The sequence below is a fragment of the Siphateles boraxobius genome, unplaced genomic scaffold (genome assembly GCF_051911475.1).
Source record: "Siphateles boraxobius isolate OS27281-9 unplaced genomic scaffold, OSU_SipBor_1 7, whole genome shotgun sequence".
NCBI classification, from domain to species: domain Eukaryota; kingdom Metazoa; phylum Chordata; class Actinopteri; order Cypriniformes; family Leuciscidae; genus Siphateles; species Siphateles boraxobius.
In genome coordinates this window covers 12479682-12502643 of record NW_027509197.1, presented here as the reverse complement: position 1 = coordinate 12502643, position 22962 = coordinate 12479682, and the positions used below count along the sequence as shown (strand labels likewise).

Genomic DNA, 22962 nt, shown 5'->3' with positions numbered 1-22962 from the left:
GTACAGTGTGTGGTGCGCAGCCACACGGCAAAATCAACACATCACACACGAACCGATTTGACTCCCGAGCATTCCCAGGTCAGACGGAAAATCTTGCGAAATCCCTCGAGATCAAACGTGACTTCAGAGTAAACAATCATGGCGGACGAAGAGGATGCAGTGGCAATAGTTTGTTTTTAACCGAATCCATCTCCGACGTCCACCGGATTTTCTGTGCCACCGGCTGTTTTGATTTTGTTTCCCGGTGCTTCCTCTGTGCCTCGTCACCTCGCTTTCTGATTGGCTACACGGCACAGTCCACAGGCTGCGTGGCCAAAAAAATACAACATGTTGGATATCCCCGATTTGAGATCGGAGCGGTCCCGACGTCCTTCCGAGCAGACGAGAGCAGTCTTAACGCACCACACACGGCAGGAATATCTGATCAGATTATTTTACGATAATCGGATCATCCTTAAGATTGTCGGAAGGGGTAAATCGGGGCTAAAATCGGCCTAATTATCCTGTTGTGTGAACCAGGCTTTAAGTAGCCCTAGATGTAAATTGAACTTGAACATTGAACATAGCATAGTCTTTGTAACGAGTGTTACTCTCTTACTTTTCAGAATAGTTTGCATTGGGAACAAGCCTATGATGCCTAAAAATGCTGTCCTAGGTTGCTCATAGGTTTTGTAAAAGAACTAGAGAGAGAAGGATAGGTTGTGAAAAAGGAGTCAGGGTTACGTGCTTGTACAGATTATTAGCTCTGTTAATTACCTAGATATCAGATTGTTTGGCTACATCACATCAGTTGCTTATCTTTATAAGACCAATCATATGCTTGATTTCATTCCCTCAATGACGGTTTCTGGGCCTGCATGTCTGTGAACATCAGCCGTTGGCTGTGAAGTGTGAAGTTTCAGTACTTGGATTATCAGAGAAAGATAAAAGGCCTGTGGGCAAATTTTTATGTATTTAAGTTATTTGTGGTGGGGTGTCGTATCCATTCCAGGTTGTTCCAGCTTGTTTCGATTATCTCTTGCGATATTAAGAGTCCCATTTTAATTGGATCCATGTTTTTATGATGTGAGATGGCTCAATGGTCCACTCTGAACCCTAATGGAATATTGGAAGGTGGGGACGCCCTTCCAAAATGTTTGTTTTAATGGCTGCCATGGAGATAATGTAACACACTTTTCTTTGGGTTTCTTTTCCAAGTTGAGAAGGCACTTGAAAAATAGCAGTTTTTTTTATATTCCCCTAAGGAGAAGGGTTAGCAAATTACAGAATTTATTTATTTGGAGGAAATCATTCGATTTAGGTTGATTCATTGAGCTAAAGAGCACAGTGCTTCAACACCACATTCTTGAATATTTCACAGTATATGAAGACAAGGGCAAATGAAGCCAATACTTGCTTGCAGGTCAACTAGGCCCCTTGCTGTTGCTTCCAAAATTATGCTGTGAAGCAGACTGGGTTATTCGCTCACACGGCTCCAGACTTCTTTTCCACTGGTTGCACTGGTGCTACCAACTTTCTCAGTTGGTCGCACATGATTTGGTAGCACCAAGTCTTGCCGGTGTTTAAACTGCTCTCCCTAGAAATGGTGTGCTCATGCACATTCAAAGCGAGAACACATAAAACTGCTTGCGAATAAATTGCCCTTAAATGGTCAAAATACACACAGATGTATGTACAAAATTTTGTCTTAAGTGAACGTAAACGGTTAAAGAAAATTAATGTGTAACATTATATTGGATGCATGCATTCAGTCTTAAAGTGACAGCAGCCTAATAACCCCCATTTTTAAAAAAATTAATTTCTGGCCCTGAATTAATGTCTGTAAAAATCCTGATTGGAGCATCCCTATAAATAATTCTACATGATAAAAAGAAGGCTTCAAATATATCATTGTCAGTATTAACAGATTCTGCCTTCTTTGATCGACAATCGGTGATCGGCTCCAAATATCCTGATTGGAGCACCCTTTAATATCAGCCCATGCTCACTCTAGAGGGGACGTAGAAGTTAAAATTGTCTGTAATGAACCCCCGTGTTTATCTTCTCCGAGTGTGTGATTGATTTGTTATTATTGAAAGAATGGGTTTGTATGTGTTGAACTGCACTGGATGTACTCTGTATTCTGACCAGGACATTATCCCAAAGGAAAGTTTGTAAAGTCGTTGTCAGTGTGAGTCTTCATGAAGTAGTATGCTTCTCCTTTTATGGACAGGATGGCAGTTTGTTTTTCATCTCCTGGCACCAGGACTCTTTTCTGTGAGGGCAAACTCTAAGACTACTTACTGGAGAAGAACAAATATTTGCTTGTTGCTCTGCTTACTTTCTTCTCCTTGTATTGTTTTTCTGTGTCTATGTGCGTTGTTGTGGGCCAGAGTGTATCAAATCAGTCCATATGTTATGTAAGGGATAATATTCATTCCATCATTAAAGAGGATATGCATTGACGTCATTTTCCCGCCGGAACAGTGGCAAAAGGGCTGCTGCATGACTGGATTTAATAGGGGAAACTAAACTGTGAAAACACAAAGATTATCAGTTTAAACTAAAGGTTGGACTCTATAGGCTGCACGATATTGGCAAAAAATGACATTGCGATATTTTATTTTTCTGCGATATATATTGCGATATAAAAACAATTTCACCAGATGAATTGAATAGCTCTATTTGGAAAGAATAAATCATTCTAGAATGATGGGGTGGTTTTGTCATGGAGTAAATCCGCATAGAAACTAATATTAATAGAATGTTAACCAATGTAGTTTACTAGAGTTTAATAAATGGAACCTTATTGTAAAGTGTTTCCGATTTTTTTTTTATGTCACTTGAGTTCAGTGTTGGACAGATCCATTGTTTTAACCATTCATTAAAGTGAATCGGTTAAAATGAGTCATTAGTTCGCGAATTGGACGTGTCATTAACGGACCACGGCACACGTTGTGTGATTATCCCGGCAGTTTAGGACAAGATTTGTCTCAACACAGAAAACATTTCATCACTGGTCAAAAGTGTTTGTTTTGACAAAATATATTTGTTTTGTTTATTGAAAGTGTGTTTTATGTCATCTGAATGTGTGAATGCTTTTCAGAGAAGATAAGGCAACGCTATTTTAGCACAATTCACAACCAGCGGTAGTTCAGAAAAAGAAAAAGAAAACTTTGGTCTTCCGACCTTTCACCATTGTGTATTCTCAAAGATATTCAGTCAACTCAATTCATTAATATGCACGAGGGAGGGAGAGAGAGCAAGACAGTTTGAAGACGGTGAGAGTGCGCGCGCGACCAGGGCTTTCACTCTCTCTGCTCGTTAGGGCTGGGTATCGTAACCAAATTTTCGATACCGGTTCCTGAACGATACTTTTTTCGATACCAATTTTATGAAAGTTTTAACAATATAACATTACCTAAATTTTATTTTTATTTTTTCAGTTTGTTGACTTTTTTACATTCATATTTTGAGTCTGTAAAAAAGCACCAATGCTAAAGTTTTCTATGCTTCCTAATAATTTAACGACATGTATTCTTTACTTCAATGAGCTCATTGTTTCTGCCTTAACTTAATGCATTGTTTAACATTGAAACTGAATGAAAATTTATTGAAATGCATTACACACAGTCACCTCTGATAACAGATCACTCTAAATTGTAATTTAGACACATGCATTTTCTGTAAAGCTGCTTTGTGCAATGTGAATTGAATTAAATATAGGCTACTGGAGTGCGGGATATATGCCTAGCGCTCAGCACACATGAAGCTTGCCGCAAAGCACTGGCAGAAGTAGCCTAATGATTATGGATGTGTCGGGAAACAATAGCAAGGTGATATTTTAATTGTTTATTAATGAACAAGTGTTTACTGAGTGTGTTGTCTGCAAAGATGATTATAGCGATGCTGACTCGTCATTCCTGCAGTAACGTTAGTGAACGCGCACGCGCCTATGGATTAGGTAATCAAATGATTTATTTCTAATTGTTTCGTTTAATAGTAGACATATTTTGACCGTATATAGGACTATTTCTCATGCCTGTGAGGCAAGTATCCTATACGCTGAGTTTTCGACGGTTCATACGGTTCATTTGTGACGCGCTCCAGTTCTTGCAGTCGAAGACGGATAAACTTTCTACTCTCAAGTATATTCTGTGCGCTTTTAAGTGCCTTATCAGATTTACCGTGTTGCCAGTCTTGGCAGCAATTATCTTGTCGAAAATATTGCATCGCGTGCTTCTGGCATAGGTAGGTACACTTTTGATCATTTCCACATATTTTCTATCTATCTGGGTTGGGACGCTTACACACACACACACACACACACACACACACACACACTACAGCCCCACGTGCGACGAGCCACGTCTCTGGGCAGCCGCGTAAACTAGTGTTTTTCCGCCACAGCCAATCATGCTGCATGCTTATTGTTTCACTGACGTTGACGAGATTAACCACTTAGGTGCCGAAACTTGGTAACGAAAAACAAGACATTAGGGGTGTCGAAATTAATCGTTTCTACGATGCATCGCGATGCAGACGAGGACGATTCGGTTATCGGTTCAGTAATAGACCATAACCGGTTATAATGTACTGATGCTTTTCTGACGTCATTTGTCACGTATGTGCTTTGTTGTGATACCATACACTGGCAGAGGGAGGCGAGATGTGTGCGTATAATTAAAATGCTCCAGCTACTTTAAAAGCCTACATCTGGACACATTTCGGCTTTTATGAACAACCTGGTAAGCACGACCTGGAGAAGACACGCGCTGTGTACGCTCATGTCACGCACAAATAGAATAGGCAGGAGGTAATAGCTATATTAACTTGATAAACAATGTTAGCCGTATTCCCCCCGAGCTGTTACGCCTGGCAGAGCCGGTGTTCTGGCGATTTGTGCTGCCTTGTCGAAAAATGCTACCGTAGCGCGAATCGATAGCAGAGTCTGTCGATTTGTGCTGCCTTTGCAAAAAAATGCTACCCAAGGGCGAATCGATCACAGAGAATGTTGATTCATTCTCTATTGTTTCCATAATTGTGTAAATCTCACAATAATATGACATCGTTATTTAATTTAAATCAGGGTAAGTGTATGGGGAGCATATTTTGATATTTTAAATTAACTAGCAATTATCACATTTGATATAACAAGTAAAAATGACATTATTATATGAAATACAATTATAATAAAATTCGATGGTAAGAGTACAGTATACTGTACTGTTTTTATTTTTAAAAAGTAAAAAATTATCATCAAATATTCATCTTTGACCTGTCAAAATTTTCTGCAAGTCTCCACAGAAAGGATGCATAGATTTATGGGCGTGGTAAGCAGAAGAAAAATGAGTCTGCACATGCGCATAACCAGTAAGTAGCACATTTCGATGGGTAGCATGAATCGTCAGAACACCGGACTGCTTTAGAGTAAGAGAATGGGCTTCAACGTCACCCGAATCCGCAGCCAAAACAAATAATCCACCCGCCTCAATATTGTTCTCTGATTTAAGTATTCGCTGCCAGCCGATGGTGAAATTACAATTATTCTGTGATGTTACGGGTGATTATGAATGATCGTCATCTTCAACAGTGAACTCTCGACGGTTGATGCGCGCGCCTCTAGTGCTGACATAATATGTCATATATTATACACTGATGAATGAGCGCTGCTTTTAAATAAACATTTCTTTAAAACAAAATTGATTTGATAAAATTTTATTTTCTTAATGGCATAAACAGGCCTTTGAAATTCAAACTGGAATGTCACTGTTTCTGTCACTGCGACTTCCCGAACAGACGAACACACACGCACGCTCACGGATCACTTTTAAAGTACATTTGAAAATTGAGGATGCGGTGCATCGAAATGCATTGTGATACCGAATTTAACTGAATCGATGACATGATAATCGTAACCGAACCGTGAGACCAGTGTAGGTTCACAGCCCTACAAGACATGTTTCGATACTCGGTAGTATCGAGGCAATTCGGTCGGTACCTAAAAAGTACTGAACTCGGTACCCAGCCCTACTGCTCGTTCTCAGTTAAACAAGCGCAGCAGTCAGTCATCTACATCACTCACCGGTCAAACTTGTTGTTTAACCTGACGGGACTTGCAACTTGATAAACTCTCACTCTATGATGGTTAAACTTTGCAATTAAACCGCGAATAACAAGCGTTATGGGCCGGGGAACTGATGGCCCATAGCCTACTGATCATGAATCACGGATCAGCTATGATCCCTACTTGACATCGCACATCCTGCGATGTGACTATCGTGGATGCGCACATCGCGGTATCGATGCTAAAATTATATATATCGTGCAGCCCAATAGTGTTCCTTACAACTTACCAAAGATCCATGGATATTGACATGCAGCCAGGATTCGTGTTTCCTAAGTCCTGACATTTATATGTGCCTGATTTCGACGCCAGGAAAATACAAAAAGCAAATTTGCCTGTGAACGCTTTATAGAAATACAATATAGGTAGGTCTAAATCCAGGTGATCACTTATATCAATGTCTTATATATTTATAAATATATATATATATATATATATATACACACTCACCTAAAGGATTATTAGGAACACCTGTTCAATTTCTCATTAATGCAATTATCTAATCAACCAATCACATGGCAGTTGCTTCAATGCATTTAGGGGTGTGGTCCTGGTCAATATAATCTCCTGAACTCCAAACTGAATGTCAGAATGGGAAAGAAAGGAGATTTAAGCAATTTTGAGCGTGGCATGGTTGTTGGTGCCAGAAGGGCCGGTCTGAGTATTTCACAATCTGCTCAGTTACTGGGATTTTCACGCACAACCATTTCTAGGGTTTACAAAGAATGGTGTGAAAAGGGAAAAACATCCAGTATGCGGCAGTCCTGTGGGCGAAAATGCCTTGTTGATGCTAGAGGTCAGAGGAGAATGAACCGACTGATTCAAGCTGATAGAAGAGCAACTTTGACTGAAATAACCACTCGTTACAACTGAGGTATGCAGCAAAGCATTTGTGAAGCCACAACACGCACAACCTTGAGGCGGATGGGCTACAACAGCAGAAGACCCCACCTGGTACCACTCATCTCCACTACAAATAGGAAAAAGAGGCTACAATTTGCTAGAGCTCACCAAAATTGGACAGTTGAAGACTGGAAAAATGTTGCCTGGTCTGATGAGTCTAGATTTCTGTTGAGACATTCAGATGGTAGAGTCAGAATTTGGCGTAAACAGAATGAGAACATGGATCCATCATGCCTTGTTACCACTGTGCAGGCTGGTGGTGATGGTGTAATGGTGTGGGGGATGTTTTCTTGGCACACTTTAGGCCCCTTAGTGCCAATTGGTCATCGTTTAAATGCCACGGCCTACCTGAGCATTGTTGTTTCTGACCATGTCCATCCCTTTATGGCCACCATGTACCCATCCTCTGATGGCTACATCCAGCAGGATAATGCACCATGTCACAAAGCTCAAATCATTTCAAATTGGTTTCTTGAACATGACAATGAGTTCACTGTACTAAAATCGCCCCCACAGTCACCAGATCTCAACCCAATAGAGCATCTTTGGGATGTGGTGGAACGGGAGCTTCGTGCCCTGGATGCGCATCCCACAAATCTCCATCAACTGCAAGATGCTATCCTATCAATATGGGCCAACATTTCTAAAGAACGCTTTCAGCACCTTGTTGAATCAATGCCTCGTAGAATTAAGGCAGTTCTGAAGGCGAAAGGGGGTCAAACAGTATTAGTATGGTGTTCCTAATAATCCTTTAGGTGAGTGTATATTTATATATTATAATCGGCATTTAAAGCTTGTATAGTTTTTGTCAGAGTTGATTATTGAATAGATGAGCTGTCAACACAATAACAATACAATATATAGGGTATGATTTTACCCCCAAATTCAACAGATTGACACAAAATGATAACTATGATGATGATGACGTTTCGCACCCTGGAGTCCAGTTGTTTCTAAGAATTGCAGTGATGCATTGGCTTCTCTGTTCTGTAGCTTTCAGGAGTCTGTAAAAATATAGCCTACCTCAGATTTCTTGTCAAATCTATTTGTACAGTCGATCTCAAAGCTTTTTCCCGTTTTAGATGCGTTTTTTGTGTTTTTCGCTGCATTCAAGCTGAAAGGTCTATTCAACAAAGATTGCTAAAGTCAACCGATTTTACTAATAGACCTACCAATTCCCTCTATATAATGGCCAAATATTTTCAGCGGCCAAAATTTTAATGCATCACTACTGGTTTCATGTCTCTGCTATCACTCCTATGTTTTGTGTTTTCCCACAATAAATGTATTTGATTTTAGGCGTCAGAACATAATTAGTATAATTTTTTTTGATTAGCCAAAGATTACTTTTAACAGTATTTTTAAATTATTCATGTTTTTAAAGATTAACTTTATATTAGTGTTAGACGGCAAAGGTCATTTAGCTGAGCTTGTCATGGCTATTTTTATTTTTATATATTTTTGGCTGTGATTTCTTCTGTGTTTCGAAGTCTGAATTATTATTGTTATTTTTTATTTGTAAGTAGTGCTACTTCACCTTTGTTTTTATTTAATTAATTACTGCTAAAACAATCCAGTGTGAATTATATTTTTCTCACATACTAGAGTAAGTTTTTTTTTTAATGGCTTCTCAGACATGCTTTTTAGTGCTTAGTCATCTTGATGCCCATGTTTCACATTTCACTGTGCAGTAATTCACCATCTGAGAGCGATTACAGCATATTAGGAGATTTTTGCATCCAGACTCAGCAGTCAGGTCTTACTGTCTCGTCCTTCTCCACACACTGTCCATCACCCCTCTCGGGAACTTAGTGAGACGTAAAAGAGGCAAGCAGGCGTTTTTTTTGTGAATTGTATCCAGCTTCATGGTGCAGTACTGCCCTCTCCTCAAGCCAGAGAAACCAGACAACCAACTAGGTCAGAGTGTCAGGAACAGGCAGGCAAAACACTGGCTAAGAGAGCAACACACACACACACACACCCCGAAAGAACTGACAGAGATGGTAAGAAGGAGAAAAAGAGAGGGGGATGGAGGGAGTTTGTAAGAGTCGACAGTCAAGACAATTCAAACTATTTATAGAGCAGAATTTTACACAATCTTACAGTGAGAAATATAAGATATTTTTGTTTGACGCTTGACCTGTTATACAGCTTGCACTAGAGCCACACAATTCTGGATAAATTGAGAATTGACTTCAGTAGTATGGGGGAAAAAATACTATTGAAGTCAATGCCACTGCCATCAACTGTTTGTTCCCCAACATTCTTTAAAATATCTTCTGTGTTATATTTTGTGATTAGACAAAATGTTAAATAACACTGTCATTTTGTAAAAATGAAATCCAAATTAATGCTTACAAAAGTTATTCTGTCAAGAGCAGAGAGTGATTTTCTTTGATTTATATTCTTTGATTAACAGACAGCAGCAGGAATATTAGACTGCTGTCACTTTAAGAGCTTAATTTATGCATGGATACAATATACTGTTACACATCTTGCGTTATCTTTCTCAGGTTCAAAACTGACTGTGTTTAACTGAATACTTGCCAAGGTGGGCGTTTTGACAATTTTGTGTGTGTTAACTTTGGCCGTTTAAGCACAGTAAGCCACTCATTTTGGTACTTGCGACTCATAAACTGCTTGAGTGCCCTATGAGGCGGCTTATGAGCGCCACTTATATAGATCAGTGGTGTGAGCACAAAACCTGCGGGAATTACTCAAATAATGCGCTATAGTGAGAGGAGACGGCTCTGTGTCACTTCGCCATCAGAGAGAAGAGAGCAAGAACGCGGAGCTGACGTTATTGCCTGTGCTGCTGGCAACAAAATGGATAGGCTTGAAATCGATAAGACGCGAGACTGACAGGCCTGTTACCGATTCGAGCCGTTCATGTGGAAAATCGTCCTATTTCATCTCTACATATTAGAATGATTTCTGAAGGATCATGTGACACTGAAGACTGGAGTAATGATGCTGAAAATTCAGCTTTACCATCATAGTAATAAATTGCATTTTAAAATGTATTGAAAACAGTTATTTTAAATCAGAAACATTTAAATCCTTAAACACAAAACTTTTTTTAAGGTAGGGTACACATGCAAGATAATGATTGGTTTTGTTAAAATGTATGTATTGTGCATCCCTAGTTTTTATTTCTTAAAGAAATGTATTGAAAATGGTGTGTGTGCGCAGTGCCATATATCCTTTACTTTTAGCATGGCCAGTCTGTCTACTGTCAGGTACATTATCTGTGCTTAATGTTGGGTTCATTAAATCTTTGTTTCCCTGACAACAGATGCAGTAATTACACTCAGATGGCCATTCATATTTGGGGCATTGAAACCATATACCAAAAATAACCTGTAGTACTGTACATATATTTAAATCCATGTGCTGTTCAGGTCTCTTCTGTCTCTGAACTCATGCTGGGTATAACAATAACAGTCATATAAAAATGACACCGATCACCTATAAACTCTGCTGAAGCCACACACTTGCTTTCCACATTTGGTTGCTGCTTCTCTCTCTCTGTGCGAGTTTGTCATCATTACCGGCTCTAGTCTTGTATGTGGCTGATATACTGACAGGCAGCAGTTATAGTGACATGGACCATAATTCTCTTGCAGTGCTGAGAGAACATCGTGCTGGGGGACAGATGCTTATATTAATTTGGCCAGTTCTGGGTTCATCTGGTGAAGTTGAAAAAGAGATGAGTCTGTGTGTGTGTAGGAGGAGAGACAGTGTGGGCTGCTTTGAGTCTCAGTTTAGTCTTCCACATCTGTGATACATCCTCAACTGCACGTTCACATGACTACGCATCAGTGTTGTGGGTGCTGCTTTCAAACTCACAATTCATGCAGTCAAGCTTTCCATTTGAAGCAGTTATGTAAACTCTTATCTTTTTAATTATACAGTTAACAAGATTTCATTTAACACACACACACACACACACACACACACACACACATATATATATATATATATATATATATATATATATATATATATATATATATATATATATGCAGGTCCTTCTCAAAAAATAGCATATTGTGATAAAGTTCATTATTTTCCATAATGTAATGATAAAAATTAAATTTTCATATATTTTAGATTCATTGCACACCAACTGAAATATTGCAGGACTTTTATTGTTTTAATACTGATGATTTTGGCATACAGCTCATGAAAACCCAAAATTCCTATCTCAAAAAATTAGCATATTTCATCCGACCAATAAAAGAAGTGTTTTTAATACAAAAAAAGTCAACCTTCAAATAATTATGTTCAGTTATGCACTCAATACTTGGTCGGGAATCCTTTTGCAGAAATGACTGCTTCAATGCGGCGTGGCATGGAGGCAATCAGCCTGTGGCACTGCTGAGGTGTTATGGAGGCCAAGGATGCTTCGATAGCGGCCTTAAGCTCATCCAGAGTGTTGGGTCTTGCGTCTCTCAACTTTCTCTTCACAACATCCCACAGATTCTCTATGGGGTTCAGGTCAGGAGAGTTGGCAGGCCAATTGAGCACTAATACCATGGTCAGTAAACCATTTACCAGTGGTTTTGGAACTGTGAGCAGGTGCCAGGTCGTGCTGAAAAATGAAATCATCTCCATAAAGCTTTTCAGCAGATGGAAGCATGAAGTGCTCCAAAATCTTCTGATAGCTAGCTGCATTGACCCTGCCCTTGATAAGGACCAACACCAGCAGCTGACATGGCACCCCAGACCATCACTGACTGTGGGTACTTGACACTGGACTTCAGGCATTTTGGCATTTCCTTCTCCCCAGTCTTCCTCCAGACTCTGGCACCTTGATATCTGAATGACATGCAAAATTTGCTTTCATCCGAAAAAAGTACTTTGGACCACTGAGCAACAGTCCAGGTCAGGCGCTTCTGCCGCTGTTTCTGGTTCAAAAGTGGCTTGACCTGGGGAATGCGGCACCGGTAGCCCATTTCCTGCACACGCCTGTGCACGGTGGCTCTGGATGTTTCTACTCCAGACTCAGTCCATTGCTTCCGCAACTCCCCCAAGGTCTGGAATCGGTCCTTCTCCACAATCTTCCTAAGGGTCCGGTCACCTCTTCTCGTTGTGCAGCGTTTTTTTGCCACACTTTTTCCTTCCCACAGACTTCCCACTGAGGTGCCTTGATACAGCACTCTGGGAACAGCCTATTTGTTCAGAAATTTCTTTCTGTGTCTTACCCTCTTGCTTGAGGGTGTCAATGATGGCCTTCTGGACAGCAGTCAGGTCGGCAGTCTTACCCATGATTGCGGATTTTGAATAATGAAACAGGCTGGAAGTTTTTAAAAGCCTCAGGAATTCTTTTGCAGCTGTTTAGAATTAATTAGTTGATTCAGATGATTAGGTTAATAGCTTGTTTAGAGACCCTTTTCATGATATGCTAATTTTTTGAGATAGGAATTTTGGGTTTTCATGAGCTGTATGCCAAAATCATCAGTATTAAAACAATAAAAGACCTGAAATATTTCAGTTGGTGTGCAATGAATCTAAAATATATGAAAGTTTAATTTTTATCATTACATTATGGAAAATAAGGAACCTTATCACAATATGCTAATTTTTTGAGAAGGACCTATATATATATATATATATATATATATATATATATATATATATATATATATGTGTATGTGTATATATATATATATATATATATATATATATATATATATAAATGAAGATGGATTAGTATTCATTCATTAACCATTTCAGTCGTATCTGCAATACGAGAGAGACTGTCCACTCGTTTTCTTGGCAATGATTTTTCCGGAGTATAGGTCGCCATGTCTTTCTTCAACCTTTCGCATTACATGGCTTGGGACTCGCACGCACACAATTTTTTCCCGTCTATACTCGCACCTATACTGCATTCATGTGTTTGGCTGCTAATAATCTTTGCAGGAGTTCAAATTCAAAGTTTACCCAGCCCAATGATCTATAATGAATAGGCTAGCTGCTAGTTGATGCTTAAAAGAGATGTTCAGTGCAGGGATTTCTGGGTACACTATTGAGCACTAATTTATGGCTGCCCAATATACATTCTTGAATGGCTGGTAATATAAAAAGCAGTAGGTGAATGCAAAGTGATGCCTAATATATAGTGCCTAATATTATACACACATAATTTACTTAGACACGCATCTTGCTGAAATGAGTCTTGTTGAAAGCTTTATTGAAAAGAACCCTCTGAATGAACAGATTTGCTCAGTTGAGTTGTACAGCACTACTTGAGACATCCTCTGACAGTGTGATTATTGCTTCAGCTCATTTGTAAGGTTCATTTCTTTCATTTGCGCTGAGCTACAGTAACACTTCTGAAAGCTAAGGCAGTAATGTCACCAGCAGTCTGACAACCTGTTTGAAAGGCTCTTGCTGTTGAAAGAGGTCTCTGATGAGGTGAAAAGAGCTTTGAGCACTGTGCATTACCATGAGGAACAAAAGTGTCATCAGTGTCTTTTGTTCTACCCACCTGTTCATTTTCAGTGTAATTATTTGAGTCATCACTGAAAAATCAGTGTCCTTCTGCTTTGGCCAGTGCTGTGAGCATACATTGAGCACACTACCGTGCAATTACCCACGAGCCCTGCCTCCATTTGTGTGCGATTGAAACAGAGATGTACTGTGTTGTTGGGCTGAGCAGTAAATGACTCCTGTTGTACCTACTCTCTTTTCCAGTGCTGTTCATATCAAATAAAAGCAGCTGAAACAACGAGCAGACGTTCATCACCTCTCCCAGATCTGCCCTTCAGACCCACATTAGTGCAGGGGTCACATATTTTTTTAAGACTACTCCTGGTTAAGTAATGTCTATCACTTTTTATATTATTTGCTCCTCACAGGTAATTGCAAGAGTTTAGATTTTGAGAACTATTTGTATTGAGAGTTTCCAAATCCCAGATATATTTGCAGTTATTTGGGATTAATTATTTCTTTTTAGGTATGATGTTTCCCAGCCTGACAATACCCAACTTTGGTTAAAAAATGGTTTTAGTTGGAACTTGTTCAGAGATATTTCGATTTTTCTCTTTGTGTTCCTGTACTGTATCTTCAGTGTGCTTTTAATAGGTTTCCCAGATCTCTACTGAAAAGTGTAGGTGTGATAATATATTCAGAAGTTGTCCTCCATGTCTCTTTGTCCACCTGAGCGTCTCTACATGAGCGGTGCTTTACAGCGTTTGTGAGGGATGTGATTCCGCTCCAGATGCGGCTTCTCGTAGTCTTGAAGGTTCAGCTCTGTGTAGGAGGGTCTCTCCGCCCCCGCTCCCTCTGCTCAGATGTCATCAGCGTGGGTCAGCGCACTGCGTCTGCATATTAGTGTCAGTGTGTTGTTGTGTGTCCTGGGGGAAAACGGGCCTTCCTGTCCTACATGCCTGTCCACTGTAAAGCCCACAGCTTCTTCAGGGCCTGCAGTGTTTCAGTGCAGTAAATGTATGCAGTGGTGCAAATCTTTATGAAAATAAGTTAATCCATGCGAATGAATGATTTATTTTTCGTGTCATGCGTTTGGCTGCTTGTTAACTGCTCTGCTATGGTGCAGCACAAGAGATTAATGTAAGGGCTGGTACACATAGAATGCGCGGGACGCAGGACTACAAGGTCTTGAGAAGTTTTTTGTAAAAGTTCAACTTTTAACTTGAGCGCCGCGTATTTAGAAAGCCGTGTTATGAACAAGACGCTGCAAAAGACACGAGCGCGACGGTTAAAGTTGTCTGTCTAGCTCGTTCACATTGGAAAACAATGGAAAATGGGGAGTTTTTTGATTAGTTGGCCGATATTTAATCATTTTGATATTGCATCCGCTGATAATCATGCCCCCACTCTCTTTTAAATTTCGTGAATGTTAAAAAAAGTTCATTTAATTCAATCTGTTGGCTAATTTGCTATTAGTAATTTGTATTTTATTTTTAAATTTAGAGTTCTGACTTTAAATTGTGATTTAGATATCTTTATTATTATTGAATAACTTATAAACTAATAATTATTTATTACTATTTAGCATTGATGTCTATCATATTGCTGTAGTCACAATCTTTAAAGCATATTTTAATGGACTGGGATGGTTTTAACTCCTAGGACTGAAACTTTTATTTATTTTTTATAATATATTTTTTTTACATTTCAACCATTTTCTCGACATCATATTAGTCATGGTAGCTGGCATGGCATTAAATTACACTGTGAAATAACTGGTTAATCCTGCTAATATACATATATAACGGCATTAGGAACACTGCTCTCTAGATCTCTTTTCTGGCACTGAAAACACTTTATTAGTCAACCTAATAATTGTGTGCTTGTTTGGGGTAGGTTGGGTGCCACAGTGGTCTCTCGTCGAGTGGTCTGTTACATCTAATACATATCTGGTCTATAATATAGAGCACAGTCAAAAGTATGTGTGGTGAATGTTCCCTCCTGGTACCGTCCTGGGACAAAGACAGGAATTGTTTAGAGACACACTCACGTACGCTTTCTCTCTGTCAGGCTTGGGATCAAAGCCCGGGTCATGTGACTGCAGCTTGATGTCACAGAAGAACTGCTTAGATCCTGACATTCCACACCAGGGGCGTCGCTAGACCCTTTTTACTGGGGCATGAGTCCCAGTAACATACCACTGGCACTGTGTCCACTGGGTGTACACAGAATTATTACTGATAAATCCTTGTTTGACGGTGGGGATTACTGTTTACTGACCTGGAAATAATATTTCAGCAGTCATCTCGTGTGTTTTCTATCAGCTGCTTAGAATTAGAACCAGAATTGCAAAATTCGTAAATTGGTACTTGATGTAATTGATCAAACTGTTTTGCAAAAAGCTCTGGAAATGTTCGCAATTTTTCCGGACAGTTTACTTAAGCACTGATAAGGTAGATAAATTAAACCATTGTAAGAAACGAAACTTGCAAACCATTTGTCAGCAATAAAACAGTTATTTATTGTGCTTACAGCTTGTGAACAAATCCTTTTTTTTAATCCTTTTGATTTTGCTTAATTCTGACTTGCAAGGTCCCATTGTGATTCTGATTTGGTTTCATTAAACATCAATTCAGTAAAGAATATTTTAGTCGCAACAGCAATTTTGCTTTGTCGGGTTTTTGGATAACTATGTTGAAAACAGCTCCTGCCAATTGTTCATTCATTTGTTCAAAAGAAAAGCTTCAGCAAAGTGCAGTTCAAGTTAATCCACAGGAATGGAGGCATGCTAAGTCAGTCACAGATCCACTGAAGTAAGACTTTCAGACTAATTGTTGAGCACAAATCACTTCAGGTTCTCCAGTGACACAGTTTGACTCTAAAAACTGTTTTAATGGCTGAACAAATTTAATGGCATACTGACTGTTACTCTTTTGTTTCTCCGTCAGTCTCCAAACAAGCATGTCGCTCTAGAGGAAACCAAGAACTACACCACTCAGTCCCTGGCCAGCGTAGCCTACCTGATTAACACGCTTGCCAACAATGTGCTCCAAATGCTCGACATTCAGGCGTCCCAGCTGCGCCGCATGGAATCCTCCATCAACCACATCTCTCAGGTAACCTAGCGACACACCACACCCCCTTCTTACAGTCTCACACTCTGGGCTATTTTTACTGATGAAAGACTGAAGGCTCTAAGAGGTTTAGAAGTAAATGGCTGTTACCATAGTCTCAGCCTCAGACTACCCTGAGACAATGCCCACGGACTGTTGGCTGAATGTCTAATGCATAAGGCACACAAAATGGGAAACACTTTGAGAATTTAGAAGTCGTCATCTGATTGGTTGAGTTCTCCAGGAGTTCCAGAATACGTGTGTTGCATTCTTAACAGTCCGCCTTGAAACAAAGCCGTCCTGATGCCAAACCCCCTCATGGAAGAAGAAAGCCGTGGTGTTTACAACCGTGACAATGAGCGCTTATCAGAATAAGCTAAACGCTGGATTTTCAAAAGCATGCGAAGTTCACAGTGCCATTGTTGCAGTAAACTTGCACGACGTTCTTGAATTTATCATTTATTAGATGCATATCAGTTTATTATCGTAGGGACATCGACTTTACATTTTCACGCCCCTAAACATGATGCGGAACCAAGCGAACTGTGATTGGTTGCTTTACATGTCAGTCAGACGTCCTCTTGGCCGGTCCTTGGCCAATGAAAGCTGCGATGTAATCCAGACCTTCTGCCGTCAGTCTGAAGGTCTGGCTACGCAAGACTAGGTGAAAGAGAAACTATAAAACGCTCTGTTATAAATGGTTCTGTCACTAAAATAAGTGTAGTAATCTTCAGACTGTGGTAAATCCACTTCATGTTGTGCAAATCACACCTGTTCACGGTAGTTAAATCACTGTAAAGTTGCCTATTGCTTTGATCAAACATTGTTTTCAGGAATGACCACACATTTAATGTACAGATACTAATGATTGTCTTGTTTTTGTTTGTCTTTGGTTTGCTGAACAAACAGCACCCGTGTCCAGTTAGTTTTCGGTCAATCTCATTGATTCTGTAATTAAACAGCATCCCACAGACTCACGGTCTGTAATTGTACTGTAATTCAGCTGCAGTGTTACTGCAAGGGTCTAGTGAAACTGCAGGGGTCTAGTGGGACTGCTGTAGCGTTTTGTTCCTACCAAAGTTATAAGCGAATGTTTGAAAGATATGAACTTAAGTTTTTCCCTCTTTTGCACCTCGGTTTTAAATCACACACAGCCGCACAGGCATTCATAACGGTGCAGAGCGAGCGTTGAGCTTCCATAGGATTGAACTGAAAACACTCTCTTTGCTCCACTCGCTCCGTGCCAGTAGACTACTTTCACTTTCAAATTAGCCCCAATTCGGAGCTGGCAATTGCTTGAATGGTGGGTTCATTATTCTTAATGAGCAACACAACAACAACACAGTACAATGACAAACTTGCTTAAATAGGCATTTTTACATATGGTTTTGAAACCAAATCTTCTGTCATCGTCTTGTCAGTCAGTGAGGTGAAATCTGAATTGAGCTCATGCTGAATTAAGGCAGACACCGTTCAGTTTTTAATTGTAGTGTCTGTTCTCTAACTGAACTAAATTATTTTTATTACTATAAAAATCAAAACTGCGGTGGGCAAGTGATGTTAAGCGGTGTTGTGGCTGAACACCGGTAACACTGACTATCGCAGCGGGCCTAGGAACCAGATACATGCACCTCAAATATGGATAAAGGATATAAAAAAAACACACCCATTTGATAATATTTAATACTTTTTTTTAAAGAAATTAATACTTTAAGCAAGGATTTGTTATATTGATAATGTACATTATAAATGTAAAATTGCCCGTTTGTAAAAACAAGAATTGCGTGATCACACTTCTATACAGGGCTCGAAATTAACTTTTTTACTTGCTAGCACTGCACAGTTGCGGGGTCCACTTTTTTTTTAAGCAGCGATGGATGCGAAACAGATCAGACATTTGTTAAATTTACATTTCTCATGGATGATTTCTCTCTTCCACTTTTCATGCTTGCTTTCTTTGTCTCTATTTCTCTGATCTGTCTTCTCTCCACTGCCCTCATCTATGGACTCAGCTGCTTCTCTGGACTCAAGCCCTATTTACCATATCACTGTCACTTAATGCTGAAAATCATTTAGCTGTGTTTGAGATGCCAGCAGCAGAGGTTTATCCCCCTGTGTTTCGTCTTTTTTTATTTATGTATCTAACAGCTGTCAACAGCATGGGCTCTAAAGCGATTAAACACTGCGCCACAACATCTAATGCAGCTCATCTCATGAAGTGCTTTTGACACGATCCTCTCCCAAAATCGCCATGAGAAATGAAACCCTACTCTGCCGAAAGAGATTTCAGGCCTCTCACAACCGCACGCTTTAATATTTTGGCCTTAGACATTGTGTTTTGTGACCTGCTTTCACAAATATGAAGTTTAAAGAGACCAAACTCAGACCATCCTTTTTCCTCAAGTTGTTTCCTGCTCCAATGCCGTAATTAAATTTTTGCCACTGTAGCTTAAAAATTTCGGAATATGTAAATGACCTCTATTATGATTGGCTTTGGCATGTGAATATGGTTGTAGTTGTGAATCACGTCAAACCTGATTTCTGAATGATCCAGTTTAGTTTTAGTAGATTTGAAATCTCTTCAAACTTTTCAAATGTTTTTCTTTGTTCTTCTACTATTCAGACAGTGGACATCCATAAAGAAAAGGTGGCGAGGCGGGAGATCGGCATCCTCACCACCAATAAGAACACCTCCCGCACGCATAAAATCATTGCTCCAGCCAATCCCGAAAGGCCGGTGCGGTACATTCGCAAACCTATCGATTACAGCGCGCTGGACGATATTGGTCATGGTGTGAAGGTAGGACACAAGCTCACCAGCCTCTGGAGAAAACCTTTTTCTGACTAACATGTTTGTTTTGAACTAACAAATGTCAATATCTAACGTGGGTTTTCTTTGTGTCTGAGATGTGTCACTAACCTCTCTGTGCTTCCTCTCACCTCTGCTCTCTGCTTCGCTCTTGGTTTAAGTGGTTGCTTAAGTTCAAGGTAAGGGCTTTAACAGCTGTCCTACGATCAGGTGACATGAATGGAGAAGGAATAAGGTTTGATTCCTTAGTTCATACTTCTGACCTAAATACAGACTGAGAACACTGACATTCTGTATTTGATCTGTTTTAGGTATTAAGCCGTCATGAAATACAAAAATACTAGTCAATAGTGATTTAGGAGGTCCTGTAATCTTTTTTGTAGGTACATTAAAGGAGAACTCCGGGCAATTTTTAAGTTAATCTTGATCGTTAGACCTTTGTGAGTACTGACTATAGAAAAAAAAACGAACCGGATTGGTGCTTGCTACGCGGAGCTGCGACCGCGAATGCCCAGAGCTCCCACCCAGCTAAAACGGCAGTTATGGGGGCATCGACATAAAGAGCGTTTTTGAGCCTCTTAACAGACACAAAATGCAATTAAAATGTCTGTCCAACATGAACAGGGACCCTTCATGTGAACAATATGCGTTTAGCAACTTAGCCATTGTTTCAACTCACCTAAATAGTCTTTTAGACGGCAAGCTGTAGTCTCGCGCTGCAGTCCCGTGCTGTAGCCGGAAAAGGTAAACAATGTCCAGGTGGGAGGAGCGTTGATCATGTGCGACGAGTCTTCGTACATGGAATGGCATTTTTCTTCAAACGGCCCCGCTGTGTTGAGTGTGTGTAGTCATCCTTGTCAAAGTGTTCACTGCAAATGCGGTAATCTTTAGCGCGTAGTACTTCTACGGGAGTTTGCACATCAAGTTGAAATACAACTAGCCACAAACTGCAGAATCTCGAGGTCATGGAAAGGAAGACGATGAAAATATAAGCTCTTATATTTTCGCATTCTGTTGTCACAATTCGGAAAGGCACAAACACGAACCATTTCTTCTTCACTTGTAAGCAACTCTGATCATAACTCGTCGCACATGATCAACGCTCCTCCCACCTGGACATTGTTTACCTTTTCCGGCTACAGCACGGGACTGCAGCGCGAGACTACAGCTTGCCGTCTAAAAGACTATTTAGGTGAGTTGAAACAATGGCTAAGTTGCTAAACGCATATTGTTCACATGAAGGGTCCCTGTTCATGTTGGACAGACATTTTAATTGCATTTTGTGTCTGTTAAGAGGTTCAAAAACGTTCTTTATGTCCATGCCCCCATAACTGCTGTTTTAGCTGGGTGGGAGCTCTGGGCATTCGCGGTCGCAGCTCCGCGTAGCAAGCACCAATCCGGTTCGTTTTTTTTTCTATAGTCAGTACTCACAAAGGTCTAACGATCAAGATTAACTTAAAAATTGCCCGGAGTTCTCCTTTAATGAGAAATTGAGGAGTAGTAAATAATATTTGAGTTTGACTTAGCACATTTTGCAGGTCCGAAATTGAACCACCATTTGGCAATCATCCCTATTTCTTCTTTCATCCTCACCATTTTATAATTGTTGCATGTGGCTCAGAAGTTGGTCTGTTTAATTGTTCTGTTTGAGCTTTTCTTTGTTTTCTCTAAAAACTAAATAAGATAACTCTATCGCTGTCTTTCTCTCTGTAGCTGTTTTTTACGGCTGTACTAAACCATTGTCACCTTTGATGCAGCTTTTCTTCCTGTACCGTGAAACTGAGATGTTATCTTTCACAGCTAAAGGCTGTTTATGATGTTGATTTTTCATAGGTCAACACCCAGAACATGAAGATGGGCAGCCTTCTTCGCACCACACCTCCCACACAGAAACCACCCAGCCCGCCGATGTCAGGCAAAGGCACCATAGGGTATGTATACAGACCATAGCTAGGGGTCACGACTGAAAGAATCAGCCACTGAGATTGGGGTGGTGAACCACTCATTTGAAGAATTTGTTTAAATATAATTTATACTCAGATCTCTGAGGTCCTTCTGATCAGATCGTTTAGTGTTTTTCATAACCATTTTTCTAGAGCAACATCAATGAGGCTTTCATTTCCTAGTGAAAGGCTGTTTTTCAGTGTAGGTCACACACAGCATGATGTGACGTGTCTCTAGTCGAGTTGTGTAGGTCATGTCTTTTGTTTTGTCCTCAGGGAAAACTCAGTCTCATCCCCACAGATGACATTATCCTTCACATCCCTTGTTTACTTGTATGCCAGTGAACAGCCAGATTTACATTTGGCCCAGTAAAAAAGCGTGTTAAATGTGCTTTGGCATCTAAAATTGAGAAACTGTGAAACTGATTATGAAACAGATCAGATATGCTCAATCTTTAAAGAGTGTTCATTAAGCCGGAGCTCAGAGGACAGACGGTGTTTTCTGAACACTAGCTGTGCAGATTGGTGCTCTTTTGGTTTCCTGTGTAGCCCCATGATGGCTGGTCATTGCAGGCCAGATTGTGTACTGCTTTACGGCTCATTGGCAGAACTGTCACTGTCCCATTCAGACCAGTGCTGAGTCGTCATGAGTTTAGCATGTACTGTGAAGAAGACTGCAGTGTTATTTTACATTTGATTAGGCTACTTTATTCAATTTCTGTCCTTAATCCACCTAATCTGTGTCTAACTGTTTGGTCTACATGTAAAACCTGAAAAGCACTGTTTAATTAATTTGCATCTTTGTTCTATTGTTTATTTGTGCTATTGCTTATAATTTGATTATTCGTTCTTATTTTATTACAGACTGTTTACTTGACTTTAATAGTGTTTGAAATTTCTATTTTGTGTTACGCATTCCATGTAAAACAAATGTTTTTTTTCCCTTTTTGCTAGCCAATGGCAACTCAAGGTTCAGTGTGTCAGTAGAGGGTTGTGACTAAGCACATTACTGACTGGATAATTGTATTGTGTGGAGAAAAAAGTATTAATTGTTATACATATTTTAATTTATGCTGATTAAAACAATTACAGTAATTAGTCTGTAGTATTGTAGTACAGAAAAAAAAGATCTATTACAATTGTGCAAATGTCATTATGAATTATGATTACGTTACAATTACACTAAAACGACTGCACACATAACGGTAATTTGAATCTGGTGGTGAGATTACATTTATGGTGAAAATGTCACCATGCAAAAGGGCAAATTTTATTAATATATATGTTATGAGGAATTCTTTTGAGATTGTGAGTGTATTTATTTGTTTGTCTTCTGTTGCTACTGTCTTATGTATCATGCTCCGTCTCTGATTCTTTCTTATTTCATTTTTTTAAGTTATGTATTTCAGAAATGTACATATACAAAATCACAATTACCGGAAAAGGTATTCATTTAAACAATGTAATAATTTAATGCAGAAACAATGAGCTCATTGAAGTAATGAATACTTGTTTGTTAACTTTACTTTCTTAGTTTAATTTTTTTTATATGACATAAAAATGTAGCATTGGTGCATGTCTTCTGAAGTCTTTGCAGTAATACTCTAGCTTGGTTATTTAATTAAATAGGCACATTTTTGCCTTAAATAG

The 22962-nt window shown here is 39.5% G+C and overlaps 1 protein-coding gene across 14 annotated transcripts in view; it reads left to right on the top strand.

Annotated features, from left to right (window-relative positions):
- abi2a (abl-interactor 2a) overlaps positions 1-22962 on the top strand; it is a 39975-nt gene that overhangs the window by 4379 nt on the left and 12634 nt on the right. For 8 of the 14 annotated variants that reach the window (XM_077216132.1, XM_077216133.1, XM_077216144.1 and 5 more), the window contains exons 2-4: positions 16396-16563; positions 19184-19360; positions 21203-21300. In XM_077216132.1, coding sequence (XP_077072247.1) covers positions 16396-16563; positions 19184-19360; positions 21203-21300 — 443 coding nt within the window. Of the gene's footprint in view, positions 1-16395; positions 16564-19183; positions 19361-19530; positions 19549-21202; positions 21301-22962 lie in introns of all 14 variants that reach the window. The other 6 variants (XM_077216131.1, XM_077216129.1, XM_077216138.1 and 3 more) reach the window with 1 other exon arrangement.